At 38.1% G+C, this 16173-nt stretch overlaps 1 protein-coding gene across 2 annotated transcripts in view; it reads right to left on the reverse strand.

Annotated features, from left to right (window-relative positions):
• Positions 1 to 16173, reverse strand: part of CD99L2 (CD99 molecule like 2) — a 132758-nt gene that overhangs the window by 27836 nt on the left and 88749 nt on the right. For both annotated transcript variants that reach the window (XM_045820482.1, XM_045820483.1), the window contains exons 3-5: positions 7166 to 7234; positions 6968 to 7051; positions 5275 to 5340 (exon numbers count right to left, since the gene is read on the reverse strand). In XM_045820482.1, the coding sequence (XP_045676438.1) occupies positions 5275 to 5340; positions 6968 to 7051; positions 7166 to 7234 (219 nt within the window). The remainder of the gene's footprint in view (positions 1 to 5274; positions 5341 to 6967; positions 7052 to 7165; positions 7235 to 16173) is intronic.

The raw sequence follows: 16173 nt of genomic DNA on the forward strand, positions 1-16173 counted from the left end.
AGAGAGGGAGGGACATCAATGTGCGGTTGCTGGGGGTTATGGCCTGCAACCCAGGCATGTACCCTGGCTGGGAATCGAACCTGGGACACTTTGGTTCCCAGCCCGCGCTCAATCCACTGAGCTACGCCAGCCAGGTTAAATTTTCTTTTCTAAATAAAAGAAATGATATAGCATTTCCTGCCCTGTGAGCCCAAACTTGTAGTAAGAAACAAGTAGCATATAACAATGAACCTATCATGTAGGCTGCTAGATCCAGTGGCAGATGCTGACACAAAGAAAGGCATCAGCACAGTGGAGTACTAGATGCTGCATATAAAGTTTCAACTTTAGACCTCCAAGAAAAAGTTACAAGTGGTTCTCCTCTCTTTATGGTGTTCTCTGCAATGCAGGAGGATTTGCTATTGAAGAGAAGAAAGGCCTGCCCTGAAGACACCCACCCTCTACCATCCAAGGCTCCAAGGACTGCCACAGCAAACTGGTTATCAAAATGCTAGCTATGCACAGACCCAGAAGTTCAGGGAAGGTCCAGAGAGAATAAGCAGGTGATAAAATACCTAGTAGGAGCCATGGATAGCTGCTATCCCAGAATGATCTTTAAGGAGGGCAGAAGGACTCTCTCTGAGGATGGAAAGGCTGTTGTATTAGACAGGAGAAAGCATGAGCAATGGCCTGTCTCACTCTGCTCCCTCTCTGATCCACTCTCTCCACCAAGGCCAACCTCTCTCTCATCCCCAGTTGATTTTGTGGGTCAACTTATTAAGAGCTTTCTGACCAACATGCCAGTAGGGGGTGATCTGAGTATGTTAATGACACCCCTATTCCCCTCCAGGTCCTTTACCAATTGAGAATAGATACAAAGAGATAAAGGAAGATCAGGTAAAGCATTCACTTTATGAAGGAGCTAGACAAGTACACCAGCACCTTCAAAGTCAGGGCTTCCATGTACTATGTTAAAAACATGGCCTGAAGCCACCTTAAAGTTTAGCTAGGGGTGGAGAAGCTGAATTTACAGATCAGATCACAGAGTTCACATAATAAGAGTACACACACACTCAGGCAGCTACATGGATTGCCCAGGGCTCCCTCACTCCCTTTGAGATCCAGGAAAAAGCATTTCATGCCATGACCCCCACCACTAATATGGCTTAGAAGGTTATCAGCATAGACAATCAAATGTGTCACCCTTCCCTTCAAGGGGAGGTGTGCACAACAGGGTGGAGAACAAAGTCAGGTGTTTGTTCTATCCTAATCTCCCCATTTCAGTGCATTTATTGGGGGTATCAGGAATACACAAGCAAAAATGTGCCTGCCTTCAGGAAGCCAAATCTATCTGCAGTGATAAGGATATGTGTGTCTCTAGCGTGACTTGTATGGTAAGTGTTATCCTATACCAGCAGGAATAAGAGGGCCTAGGAGAACCCAGAGGTAGGAAATGGATGTTGTGCCACAGAGCCAAGCTGGGGAAGGGGAAACAGGGCCACACAGGGGACGAGCCTCCAGAGAAGACGTGATCTCTGAGGTATCTCTTAAAGGATGAGTAGTGTAGCACTTTCTGGGGAATGAAGGGAATTCATCTAGTGGAAGAAAGGATTTTTAGAGAAACAGAATGTGAAGGCACAAATATATGAACTACCAGTTCATTTGTATGTTTGGAGATGAAAGGAATCTGGCAGTCCAGGGCAGAAAGGTAGGGCAGAAGGCTAAGGGGCTTCAATTTATCTTGTAGGCAGTGGGCAGCCATTAAAGACATTTTTGGGGTGTTTTTTTGCTTCTTTAAACAAATTTCCCTAACATATAATTAAGAAAATTTTTGAACATTCAAAAAAGCTGAAAGCATTGTACAGTGAACACTCATATCTACCATCTGGATTCTATAATGAACACTTTGCATTATTTGCTTTATCATAAGTCCATCCACTCCTCTCTTATTTCTGTGATGCATTTCAAAGTAAGTCACAGACATCAGTACACTTCACCTCTAAACACATTATATAGAGCTCCACATTTGCTTGATTCCTTTTCATGAAAATTTTAAGGTAAATTTTACATATAGTAAAATAAACAAATCTTATGTTTGATGTCTTGGTAGATGAATGTACCTGCAAAACTCATATTCCCACTAAAACACAGAATGTTAGCATCATCCCAGAAAGTTCTCTCATGTCCCTGCCCAATCACATCCCAGTCCTGGTAAGCATGGATCTCATTTCTAACACAAAAGTTATTTTGAAATTATAACAACTTCACATGTTTGGGCTCATATAGTATGTACTCTTGTTTTCTTTGGCTTCTTTCACTCAGCATAATGTTTTTGACATACATCCATGTTTTTATGTGTATCAGTAATTCATTCCATCATATGAGTATATAAGTGTATCACAAATAGCTTATCCACTTATTTTCCTATTGATACTTGGGCTATTCCCCGTTTTTTTTTCTATTATGAATAAAGCTGCCATGAGCATTTTTACAACTCTTCTCATGAATATGTGAAATTGCTAGGTCACTAGATAGGTCTATGTTCAGTTTTATAAGAAACTTTACATTCCTACCAACAATATATATGAGAGTTTCAGTTGCTCCATATCTGGACCAACATTTGGTATTTTCAGTCTAAGTTTAGTCATACTTGTGGATGTGCTGTGATATCTCATGTGGTTTTAATTTGCATTTTCTTAAAGAAAATGATTTTAAGCATCTTCATATAACCTCTTTTCTGAAGTTCCCCTTCAAATCTTATGGCAGTTTTTAAATTGGGCTATCTTTTTATTTTTTCACAATTATTTTAAGCAGAAGTCTGACAAGATCAGTTCCCTGATAGTTCTCTCTGGCAGCTGTATGGAAGACAAACTGAGTCCAGGAACCAGTTAAGAGGTTAAGGTAATCATCCTGGGCTTGAGGGGAGGCAAAGAGAAAAAAACATTCCGGATTCAAAAGCTACTGAGGGGAGGACTTCTGGCATGAGGGAATGAGGAGTTCAATAAATCATCTCCTGAAAAAGCCACTCTAACCCTGGATAATCAAAGACAGTCATTTCAGGAAACAGTGAGAATAGCTGGAATCTGGCCTTTTTGCCCAGGGTTGCTCTCATTTCCCTTTCCCCTGGATTAGTTCAACTGGGGAGGGGTGAATAGGTCACAAAAGCCAGCAACTGTACGGAAGCTGCTAAATGGGACCCATATGGCTTGTCACTTTGTCAGTTAATGTGGCAATCTCAGTGGCAAGTGAATAGAGAGAGCCAGCAGCTTCTTTAGCCTTAGCAAGCCATCAACCAGTAAACTCAAGAAGGATTTAATAGGGAGGTGGGACAGCAGATGCAATCTGCTAACAGACTGTCACTGTGACTTACAGAAAAAATATGGGGTTCCTATAAGGCCAGAATAAATGTTTTCTTGAGAAAAAATACATAACAGATAACATTATTTCAAAATACACTCCAAAACTACAGTTGAGTCCATGTGCCTAAGACCCAAGCTTGGAAAAATGTATGGATTATGATTGTTTTTAGGCCAAAGATCATCATTTACTTAAATGTGAAGTTTTATCTTCACTCATGGCACTAATATGTTGACACAGAGGATAGTGTCTGAGAATTTTATCATGTGCTTATCATAGCTATGTTTCAGTTTCCCACGTGTATTTTTGCTGGGACCCTTTTTATTTTCTTTTATTGACATCTATAATGATGGAGGGTGTAACTTAAGCTAACAATTGATTATTCTTTACAAGAGAAGTTCCAATATGATCCTAATTAAAGAATTTCCTAACACTTCCTCCTTGCTAAAGCATGTACTTTTAATAAGGAACCCCCTTGACATATTCGGACTTCTATTCATATGTGTGTGTACATACACTACTACTGCCCTCATCTCCCAATCTGGAAATACCATTTATCACCCAGGAGTAACTGACTCATTTGCTGGGTTTGCCATTTAAATATTCCATGTTCTCCTGACATCTTCAAGTTGTATTTAGAGGCTTTAGAGCTTTTTACTCAAGATGACACTGTCTAGAAAGGTGTTGTGAAGAGAGATTTGACTGTGGTATTCTTTAATTATAAGAGAACACTGCTCCCCTATGAAACGCATACAGTTCCTGCAAGAAGGGAGAAAATGATAGTACCACAGCCAGGATTACAACCAGATACACTCATAACTTTTTATAAATGCAACAACTTACTATCACAACAAGTTACAACCACAACTTGCCATCAGAACAGGTTACCACCATGAATGTTATAATGACTGACCAACATACAACAAGTTGCAATCTTAATGTACCATTATAATAGGTTACAACCATAAGTAATAATTACAAATCACAACCATAATCTGTTTTGTCATATCAGTTCTGGCTCACATTTTCTCCATACTAGGGTCAAATCCTGACATACAGTATGATAAAAGTTTTACATCTTTAGCATTTGGGGGAATTAAAGATATCTGGCATCGGGGGAGGATGTGACTATGAAGGGCTAGCATGAGGAAATTGCCTGGTGATGGAACAGCTCTGCATCCTAATTTTGCTCATGGTTACTAAAATCTACACCTGTGATACAATTTAATAGACCCACATGCATACATGTGCACACATACACAAGTGCATGAGAAATGTAATGAAATTTAAATAAACTCTATAAATGGTAATGGAAAAATACAATAAAGATTAGATTAAAAAATAAATAAAGTCTATACTTTATAACAATATTGTACCAATATCAGCTTCCTGGTTTTGACAATGTTCTATCTTTATGTAAGATAGGGGAAACTAGGTGACAGGTACACAGGAATATCCCTGAACAATTTTTACAATTTCTTGTGGGTCTTAAACTATGTAAAAGTAAAAACGTATTTTAAAAGATGTTTGACTTGCTATGGGTCTCTTTAAAAAGTCTTGTCACAATGATTTTTGCTTTTCCAATCCTAAGGGTCATAGGCTCCCCAGGTGGAGGACATCTTCCCAATGAGTCCTGTGACTGTCAGTTACTCTAACTTGTACCACCTTGGAAAATAATTTTTCCTAGTATAGAGACTTTAACCCATGCAGCACTGTGGGTTAATGAACATCAGGGGAAATGTGTGGCTTTTCCAAATTGTCTTATAAACTCTCCTCCTTAAGCTGCACATCCCCCATCATTCCAAGTGAACCAGAAGTTGCAAGCAGGGATGTCTGGGAACTACCAGACCAAAGGCTAAGAATGGCTCAATCCACCTAGTGACTATGTAATCATATTTTGAATGAGAATAAGGTACTCGGACAGATCAATACTCCTACCTCTACCCTTGTCAGGTTTGTAGTCACCACCCCTTAATACGTCTTCGAGATCCTTGTCTGAAATACCTGGAAAGAAAAATATATACACTTCAATGCCAAAAAACATTTTACAGTGACAAGAAACTTAAGTTAATGTTGCCCAACACCCCCAGAAAATGACTGCCACTTAAGAATGTCTTTGATGAATGTGGTAGGCAAAATTCTAAAATGGCTGCCAAGATTCCCTCCCACTAATACACACATCCTATATAATATCCCATTACTTCGAGTGTGAGAAGGACCACAAATAAGATGGCTATTGCTCCCATGGGGCCAGCTTGCTCACTGAAGGCTCAAGATCAACCATCCCACACAGAAAACAAACAAATAAATAAATAAATACTTTTTCTAATGAGATGGATGGTAATATTAACAAAAGTGAATTGTGAGTGTTACATAATGAAATGTGGCATTATTTGTAAGGTCAAATGACCTGGAGACACCAATATTTTCCAAATGACCAATGAACACTACAAAATCAAGAATGGGTAAAAGTTCCATTGAAAGTGCAGGAGAGTTCTGTGGGGTCTAATTCAACAATGGGAAGTTCATTGATACAGTTTCACATTCCACGCTTCGCTTAACCTCAAAGAAACAACCACAGGTTGAGTTTATTTTTAGTGTCTTATCAAAGAATGTCCACAATGATCTTAAAAGTTTATTAAAATATTCCTCCCTTTTCCAGTGGCATATCAATTTGAAGTTAGATTTCCTTCATATACTTCAACCATTGCAACAATCCAGATCCAGCTGTGAGACTCTAGTTCTTCCACTAAGACAGCCATCATACAAATTGGCAACTATGTACAAAAAATCTTTTTACTAAATTCCTTTTTTGTCTTGCCAAGCATAGTTATTTCTCACAAAATGCTATTTAGCAGTGACCAGTGTGGCTCAATTAATTGGGTGTCATCCTGCAAACTGAGTGGTCGCAGTTCAGTTCCTTGTCAGGGCACATGCCTAGGTTCTGGGTTTGGTGCCCAGTCAGGGTGCATATGATGCAACAAATTGATCTTTCTCTCCATCTGTTTCTCCCTCCCTTGCCATCCCTTTAAAAATAAATTAATAAAAAATAAAATCCCACCCTGGCTGGTGTGGCTCAGTGGATTGAGCACCGGCCTGCAAACCAAACAGTCACATGCCTGGGTTGCAGATCCCGGATCAGGTCCCCAGTAGTGGGTGTGTGACAGGCAATCTCACACATTGATGTTTTCTCCCTCTCTTTTTCCCTCCCTTCCCCACTAAAAATAAATAAAATCTTTAAAAAATTACATAAATAAAAAATAAAAACCCCTGGCCTTAAAAATATGCTATATATAACATGCATGCTATTTTTACTAACATTTTTACTAACATGTATGCTGTTTATACTAACATGTAGTTCATTTTTAATTAATAAATAATTTTTAGTTTTAAGTTCAAAGATGATAAATATTGATAGATGTAACCCATATAACCAAAATCCCTTGAGATCCCCAATAATTTTGGGAATCCAAAAAAGTTTGAGTATACTGTTATAGGGTTCTCCCATGTCTTGAAGTGCTCCCAGCTCTGCCAGGCCAGGAGTAGCTCTGTGGACTGTTGTAGTTAATGAGCTGCAAATCAACCAGGTAGCTACAGTGCTGACCAGTGCTTTCAACCACCTACCACTTACCTCTTCCTCCTACATTTGGTTTCCTGTGGCCATCATCTTGATCATTCCAATCATCTAAAGCATCAGCCAAGTCAAAATCACTTGCTTCATAAAAGAGAAAGTCAATTAGTTAAATGAGAGGTAGCTCATTTGGCCACTACCCCCGGGGGGAGCTCCATGTGGTCTTTCTTCACTGCCTTCCTCAGAGCAGTGAGTTACCTGCAGGCTTTGCCGGAGCTGTGGTAGATCCTGGCCTCTTGGTCGTGGTGCTGACATGGTCCCATCTCTCTAGAAGAGGGAAAGGAGATAGCAAAGGGAACATATTTAGTAACAAAATATAGCAGCCACTTCACAGCTCAGGAAAGTCACATCATAAGTAGAGTACCCTTGTCTTGGTCCTTGAGATCCTTCTATGGCCTCTTGGAATCATTTACTGAAGGATGACAAAAATATATAGAAGGTTTAAATGCAACAAGTTCTGGTCATTTTTCTTCAGAGGATGGGTGGTGAGGCAGGTGTGGTCCTACATGAGACTGGGAGATTAGTGGAGCTGGGGCTTCATCCCAGATCTGCTGGAAATGACCACATGGTCCAGTGAGTTCCAGAGCTTAAGCATGACCCTTGAGAGCTTCAAGCTTTTGTTTCCATCACTATCAACCTGGCAGCATAACTATAGACACTACTGCCCATGTATAGATGGAGGTTATGTTCCCAGTTGAGTATAGGAGTGTCTTATAAACTGAAAGTGGTTATAATACCAAGGAAATATTCTATATCAGTGTATTAACTACTGTAAATATTAGGGTATAGACTTATCCATATTCCATTAAAATTATGGAATTCTTTCACATCAATTACATGTCATACCATGCACATACTGTCCAATAGTTTCTTTTTTTAAGTATCAAGACTATGCTGTAACTGTTACAACTATTGAAAGTATTAGAGGGGAAAAATTAAGTAACAGGAAAGGCAGGGATGTAACCAGTTTAGGTTTATATACAGCAATCACTCAATAATTATTGACTACTAAGGGAAAAAACAGCAAAAATAGAAATTAATTGAAAGTAAAAGAATGGATATAGCTATGGAATGCAAATAGTAACCATATGAGAGCTGGAATAACTATATCAGATAAAATAGTCTTTAGGACAAACATTATTAGAAGAGTCAAAGAGTGACATTTTATAATGATGAAAGGATAAATCCAGTAGGAAGATATACAATTTTAAACATATATGTATCTAACAACAAAACCCAAAAATACATGAAGCAAAAATGACAAAATTGAAGGGAAAAATAGACAATCTGACAGTTTAGAAAAATCAAAACGGAAATATAAGACAAGCAACACTAGACCTACCAGACACCTATAGAACACACCACCCAATAACAGGAAATACATTCTATTCAACTACACATGCAGCATATACTGGGCTAAAAAACAAATCTCAGTATACTTAAAAAGAGGCAACTCATATAAATTCTACTCTACAACAACAACAGAATGAAAATAGTAATTATTAAGAGAAGGTCATTTGGAAAATTCACAATTATATGGACATCAAACAACAAAGTCCTAATAGCCAAAGGATCAAAGAAGAAATGACAACAGAAATTATAAAACACTTTGAGATGAATGAAAATGAAAATACAATATAGCAAAAATTATGTTGTAGAAATAGTGCTCAAAAGGAACTTTGTAGCTGTAAACACCTACATTTTTAAAAATCTCAAGTGAAAAGACTAATCCTTTCATATTAATAAACTAGAAACAGAAGAAGAAACTAAACCGAAATCAAGCAGAAGGAAGAAATTATTAAAGCATAAATCAATGAAATAGAGAATATATAATAATAAAGAAGATAAACAAAACCAAAAAGTTGATTCTTTCAACAAAATTGACAATCTGGCAGCAGACTGTCCAAGACAAAAAGAAACACCTAAGTTACTAATGTCAGGAGTGACAGAGAGGATATTACCACCAACCTAACAGAAATTAAAAAAGGCGTATTAAGGAATACTATAAATAACTGCATTATAATAAATTAGATAACCTAGATGAAATGGACAAATTCCCATTAATACACAAACTATCAAAACTGAATCAAGAAGAAACAGAAAATCTGACTAGACTTATCAGTAATTTAAAAACTTTCCAAAAAGAAAACCCCAGAGCCAGAAGACTTCATTGGTAATGTTTACCAAATGTTTGAAGAAATATTAATACCACTTCTTCTTAAACTCTTCCAAAAAGAAGAGAATGGAAGACCGTAATTCATTCTATCAGGCATTAATAACAAAGCCAGATGAATCCACCACAAGATAACTACAAACCTATAAGCCTTATGAACAGATGCAAAATCCTCAACAAAATACAAGCAGAACAAATCCAGCAGCATATTAGGGTTATATGCCATGACCCAGTGGGATTTATTCCAGGAATGCAAGGGTAAATTCAACATAAGAAAAATCAATCATTGAAATATGCAATATTAATAAACAAAGAGAAATAAAACAATATCATCTCAATAGATGCAGAAAACTCATTTCACAAAAGTTAACATCAATTTATTATAAAAACACTAAATTTTTATCTAGGAGTAGAAGGAAATTTCCTTAACCCGATAAAGAACATCTATGAAAAATCCACTGTAAACATCATTCTTAAGTATGAAAGATTGAAAGCTTTTCTCCTAAGCTCAGCAACAAGATACAGATGTTTGCTCTCACCACTTCTATGCAATATTGTGTTGGAAGTCCTAGCCAGGAAAATTAGGTAAGACAAAGAAAAAAAATGTCTAGATTGGGAAGAAAGAAGTAAAATGATGTCTAGTAAAAGATGACATGATCTTTTACATAGAACCCTAAGGAATTCAGACTTATATCCCCGCCCCCCCCAAAACGACTAGACAGTAAGTTAAGGAAACTTGCAGCATATGAGATTAACAGACAAAAATCAATTGTATTTTTATACAATATTAGCAATGCTCAATCTGAAAAGGAAAATAAGAATATGATTCCATTACAGTAGCAGCAAGAAGAATAAAATTCTTAGGAATAAATTTAACCAAGGATGTGTAAAGACTTTTACATGAAGAGCTACAAACCTACATTGAAATGAATTAAAGAGACCTAAAAAAATGACATGACATCCAAAATTAATAGATTAGAAGACTCAATACTGTTAAGATGGCAATATTCTAAATTAATCTCCATATTCTGTGCAAACCCTACCATAATTTCAATGATTCTGCCCCTTTTTTTGGAAATGGATAAACTAATCCTAAAATTCATTTGGAATTGTATTGGACCCTAAATAGCCAAAATAATACTGAAAAACAACAAAATTAGTGTCACACTTCCCAATTTCAAATACTACAAAACTACAATAAACAAAACAGTGTGATACTGACATAATGATATACATATAGATCAATATTATAGAATTCACATTCCACACAAACCCCTCATATTTATGGTCAACTGATTTTCAGAAGAATGTCCAGACAACTCAGTAGAGGAAAGAATTGTAGTTTTAGCAAATGGTACTTGAACAACTGGATATCCGCGGGCAAAAAAAAAAAAAAATGATGTTGTACACCTAACTCACAACATATGCAAAAATTACCTCAAAATGGATCAAAGATATAAGAAATACAACCATAAAACACGTAGAAGAAAACAAAGGGATAAATCTTCATGACCTTCAATTTGGCAGCATAGTTTTATTTATTTATTTTTAAAGATTTCATTTATTTTTTAGAGAAGGAAGGGAGGGAGAGAGGAAGAGAGAGAGAGAGAGAGAAACATCAATGTGCGGTTGCTGGGGGGTCATGGCCTACAACCTAGGCATGTACCCTAACTGGGAATCAAACCTGCGACACTTTTTTTTTAATTTAAATTATTTTACTGTTGTTCAATTACAGTTGTCTGTATTTTCTCCCCACCCCTCCCCACACTCCCTCCAAACCCACCTCCCTCCCTTGCTTTCACCCTCCCATTTTGTTTTGTCCATGTGGCTCTTATAGCAGTTCCTGAAAACCCTTCTCCCCACTGCCCCTCCCCCATCCCCTCTGGCTATTGTTAGAGTGTTCTTAATTTCAATGTCTCTGGTTATATTTTGTTTCCTTTTTTTCTTTTGTTGATTATGTTCCAGTTAAAGGTGAGATCATGTGGTATTTGTCCCTCACTGCCTGGCTTATTTCACTTAGCATAATGCTCTCAAGTTCCATCCATGCTGTTGCAAAGGGCAGGAGCTCCTTCTTTCTGCTGCACAGAATTCCATTGTGTAAATGTACCATGGTTTTTTGATCCACTCATTTGCTGATGGGCACTTAGGTTGCTTCCAGTGCTTGGCTACCATAAATTATGCTGCCATGAACATTGAGGTGCACAGGTTCTTTTGGATTGGTGTTTCAGAGCTCTTAGGGTATAATCCCAGCAGCGGAATTGCTAGGCCAAAAGGCAGTTCCATTTTTAGTTTTCTGAGGAAATTCCATACTGTTTTCCACTGTGGCTGCACCAGTCTGCATTTCCACCAACAGTGCACTAGGGTTCCCTTTTCTCCTCATTCTGTTCAACACTTGTTGTTTGTTGCTTTGTTTATGATGGCCATTCTGAATGGTGTGAGGTGGTATCTCATTGTGATTTTAATTTACATCTCTCTGATGGCTAGTGATGCTGAGCATTGTTTCATGTCTCTGGGCCCTCTGTATGTCCTCCTTGGAGAAGTGTCTGTTCAAGTCTTTGGCCCATTTTTAAATTGGGCTTTTTGTCTTCATGGAGTGGAGTCGTGTGAGTTCTTTACATATTTTGGAGATCAAAACCTTGTCTGAGGTATCATGGGCAAATATGTTTTCTCAAATAGGTTGTTCTGTTTTCATTTTAATGGTGTTTTCTTTAGCCATGCAGAAGCTTTTTAATTTGATGAGGTACCATTTGTTTATTCATTTCTTTATGTCCCTTGCTTTACAGGACATATCCATAAAGATGTTGCTGTGTGGAATATCTGAGATTCTCCTAACAATGTTTTCTTCTAGGACTTTTACGGTGGTATTACTTATATTTAAGTCTTTTATCTACCTTGAATTTATTTTTGTGTATGGTGTAAGTTCTTGATCGAGCTTCTTTTTTTTGCATGTAGGTGTCCAGATCTCCCAACAACATTTGTTGAAGAGGCTATTTTTGCTCCATTTTATGCTTCTTCCCCCTTTGTCAAATATTAATTGACTGTAGAGACTTCAGTTTATTTCTGGGCTCTCTGTTCTGTTCCTTTGGTCTATGTGCCTGTTTTTATGCCAGTACCAGGCTTTTTTTATTACAGTGGCCTTGTAATACAGTTTGATATCAGGTATTGCGATCCCTCCTGCTTTGTTCTTCTTTCTCAAGATTACTGCAGCTATTCAGGGTCGTTTATGGTTCCATATAAATTTTTGAAGTGTTTGTTCTGTATCTGTGAAATATGTCATTGGTACTTGAATAGGGATTGTGTTGAATCTATAAATTGCTTTGGGTAGTACAGACATTTTGATGATGTTAATTGTTCCAATTCATGAACATAGTACATGCTTCCATTTGTTTGTGGCTTCTTTAACTTCTTTCTTCAGTGTTGTGTAGTTTTCTGAGTATAGGTCTTTTACCTCCTTGGTTAGGTTTATTCCTAGCTTTCTTTTTCTTGTTGCTATATCAAATGGGATTTTTTTTCCAGATTTCTGTTCCTGATATTTCATTGCGGGTGTACAAAAATGGCTTTCATTTCTGAATATTGACTTTGTATCCCACTGTTTTGCCAAATTGATTTATTAGGTCAAGTAATTTCTTGGCAGAGGTATAGGATTTTCTCTGTACACTATCATGTCATCTGCAAACAATGCCAGTTTTGTTTCCTCTTTTCCAATGTTGATGCCTTTTATCTCTTTTTCTTGTCTGATTGCTGGGGCTAGAACTTCCAATACTATGTTGAATAGAAGTGATGAAAGTGGACATCCTTGTCTTGTTCCTGATCTCAGTGGGAAACTTTTTAGTTTTTGTCCATTTGGTATGATGTTGGCTGTAGGTCTCTCATATATGGCCTTTATTAGGTTGAGGAATTATCCCTCTATTCTCACTTTTCTGAGTGTTTTAATCATAAATGGATGCTGTGCCTTATCAAATACTTCTTCCACATCTTTTGATATGATGTGATTTTTGTCTTTCCTTTTTAAAATATATTTTATTGATTATGCTATTATAGTTTTCCCATTTCCCCCCCTTCACTCCCCTCCACTCTGAACACCCCCTCCCACCCACATTCACCCCCTTTAGTTCATGTCCATGGGTCATACATATAAGTTCTTTAGCTTCTCCATTTCCTATACTATTCTTACCCTTCCCCTGTCTATTTTCTAGCCACCATCTATGCTACTTATTCTCTGTACCTTCCCCCCTCCCCGCCATTCCCCTGTTCATAACCTTCCATGTGATCTCCATTTTTGTGGTTCTGTTCCTGTTTTGTTCAGTTAGTTTGCTTTTGTATTGGTTTTAGGTGTGGTTGTTAATGATTGTGAGTTTGCTGTCATTTTACTGTTCATATTTTTATCTTCTTTTTCTTAGATAAATCCCTTTAATATTTCATATAATAAGGGTTTGGTGATGATGAATTCCTTTAACTTGACCTTACGTGAGAAACACTTAATCTGTCCTTCTATTCTAAATGAAAACTTTGCTGGATAGAACAATCTTGGATGTAGGTCCTTGCTTTTCATGACTTGGAATACTTCTTTCCAGCCCCTTCTTGCCTGCAAGGTCTCTTTCAAGAAATCAGCTGACAGTCTGATGGGAACTCCTTTGTAAGTAACTGTCTCCTTTTCTCTTGCTGCTTCTAGGATTCTCTCGTTAATCTTAATCTTGGACAATGTAATTATGATGTGCCTGGATGTGTTCCTCCTTGGGTCCAACTTCTTTGGGTCTCTCTGAACTTCCTGGACTTCCTGGAAGTCTATTTCCCTAGCCAGGTTGGGGAGGTTCTCCTTCATTATTTGTTCAAATAACTTTCCCACTTGTTACTCTTCCTTTTCTCCTTCTGGTACCCCTATAATTCGGATGATGGAATGTTTAAAGATGTCCTGGAAGTTCCTAAGCCTCTCCTCATTTTTTTGAATTCTTATTTCTTCATTCTTGTCTGATTGGATGTTTCTTTCTTCCTTCTGGTCCATGTTGTTGATTTGAGTCCCAGTTTCCTTCTTATAACTATTGGTTCCCTGTACATTTTCCTTTATTTCACTTAGCAAATCCTTCATTTTTTCATCTAATTTGCAACCAAATTCAACGAATTCTGTGAGCATCCTGATTGCCAGTGTTTTGAACTGTGCATCTGATAGGCTGGCTATCTCTTCATTGCTTAGTTGTATTTTTTCTGGAGCTTTGATCTGTTCTTTCATTTGGGCCATTTTTTTTTTTTGTATTGACAGACCTGTTATGCAGTGAGGGGTGGATCCTTAGGTATTCATCAGGGCCAGGTAACCCTTGTCACTGGGTTGTGATGCTGTATGTAGGGAAGGGATCCAAGAGGGAACAATGGCACTTGCTCTTCTCTCTGGTGGATTTCAGTCACTTCCCCCACTTCCCACTAGCAAATTGGGCCCTTCTGTTGCTGATTCCCATGTGGGTGGGTTTGTGTATGTTCTAGGACCCTGTGGGTCTCTCCAACGAACTCTCCTGTGATGCTGGGAGTTTCTCCCACTGCTGCCTCAAACCCTACAGGTGTTTTCAGTCAGTGGTTTGAGGTTTTATTTCTCCACGTTGGGACCCTGGGTTCCGTGTTGTGTTCTGCTCCCCAATTTCACCTGGATTATCTGCTCACGAATGTGGGATCACCTGGTCCGCCAGCGTCCGCCAGCTGTAACCTTACTGGCCAGCTGCAGCTTTGCGCGCCCCGCCCAGCTCCACAGTCTGCTCCCTAGCTGGGTCCGCCAGCCACCACCTTGTGGTGAGTCCTCTCTGCCCAGGCTGCCCATCTCTGCCCCTCCTACCAGTCTGGATGAATGTGTCTTCTTTAACTCCTTGGTTGTTGGACTTCCATACAGTTCGATTTTCTGTCCGTTCTGGTTTTTTGTTTTTAAATTGTCCTTCTTTTGGTCATTAAGGAGGCACAGTGTGTCTACCTACACCTCCATCTTGGATGGAAGTCCTCTTTCCTTTTTTTTTATGTGATGTATTATGTTTATTGATTTGTGAACATTGTACCATCGTTGCATCCCTGGGATGAATCCCACTTGCTCACAATGTATGGTCTTTTTGGTGTATTGCTGGATGTGGTGGAGGATTTCAGAAATATTGGCCTGTAGTTTTCTTTCTTTGTTGTGTCTTTGTCTGCTTTGGGGATCATGATGATGCTGGCCTCATGGAGAGTTTGGGAGTGTTCCCATCTTCTTGGACTTTTGGAATACTTTGAGAAAGATAGGCGTCAGCTTTTCCTTAAATGTTTTGTAAAATTCTCCTTTGAAACTGTCCAGTCCAGGGCTTTTGTGTGACAGGACTTTTTTGATTACTGCTTTGATTTCACCAGCTGTTATTGCTGTTTAGGCTTTCTGCTTCTTTTTGGTTGTTTTTGAATATTATATTTTTCTAGAAGTTTCTCCATTTCACACAGTTTCAAACTTCTTGGTATATAGTTGTTTGCAGTAATTTCTTACACTCCTTTGTATTTCTGTGGTATCAGTTGTAATTTATCCTCTTTCATTTCTGATTTGGGTTCTTTTTTTTTATGAATCTGGTTAAAGGGTTTTCAATTTTGTTTATCATTTCAAAGAAACAGCTCCTGGATTTATTGATCTGTTGAATTTCTTTTAGTCTTTATGTCATTTAGTTCTGCTCTGATCTTGCTTATTTCCTCACTTCTACTTGTTCTGGGCTTTCTTTGTTGTTGTTCCTCCAGTTCTTGTAGATGTAGGGCTAGGTTGTTTATTTGAATTGCTCCTATCTTTTTTAGGTAAGTCTGTATCTTTCTACATTTTCCTCCTTTCCTGTTGATTGGGTGTTATTTCTTTGTCTCCCCATTTTAGGTGACTCTTCTTATTTCTATATATTAGATTATCTGCCTTTACTCCCCATCTTCGTGGTGTGTGACCCTCTGTAGGAGGAGACATGTGGGAGTCAGTGACACATTCTCTTTGATCTCTTGAGCTGCATATTCTTGTTAAGCCCTTTGTGGCATTTACGTGGGCTTTCTTGTTATAATTGGTTTT

This window comes from Phyllostomus hastatus, unplaced genomic scaffold (genome assembly GCF_019186645.2).
Source record: "Phyllostomus hastatus isolate PE091 unplaced genomic scaffold, TTU_PhHast_1.1 phas_scaffold_397, whole genome shotgun sequence".
Taxonomy (NCBI): domain Eukaryota; kingdom Metazoa; phylum Chordata; class Mammalia; order Chiroptera; family Phyllostomidae; genus Phyllostomus; species Phyllostomus hastatus.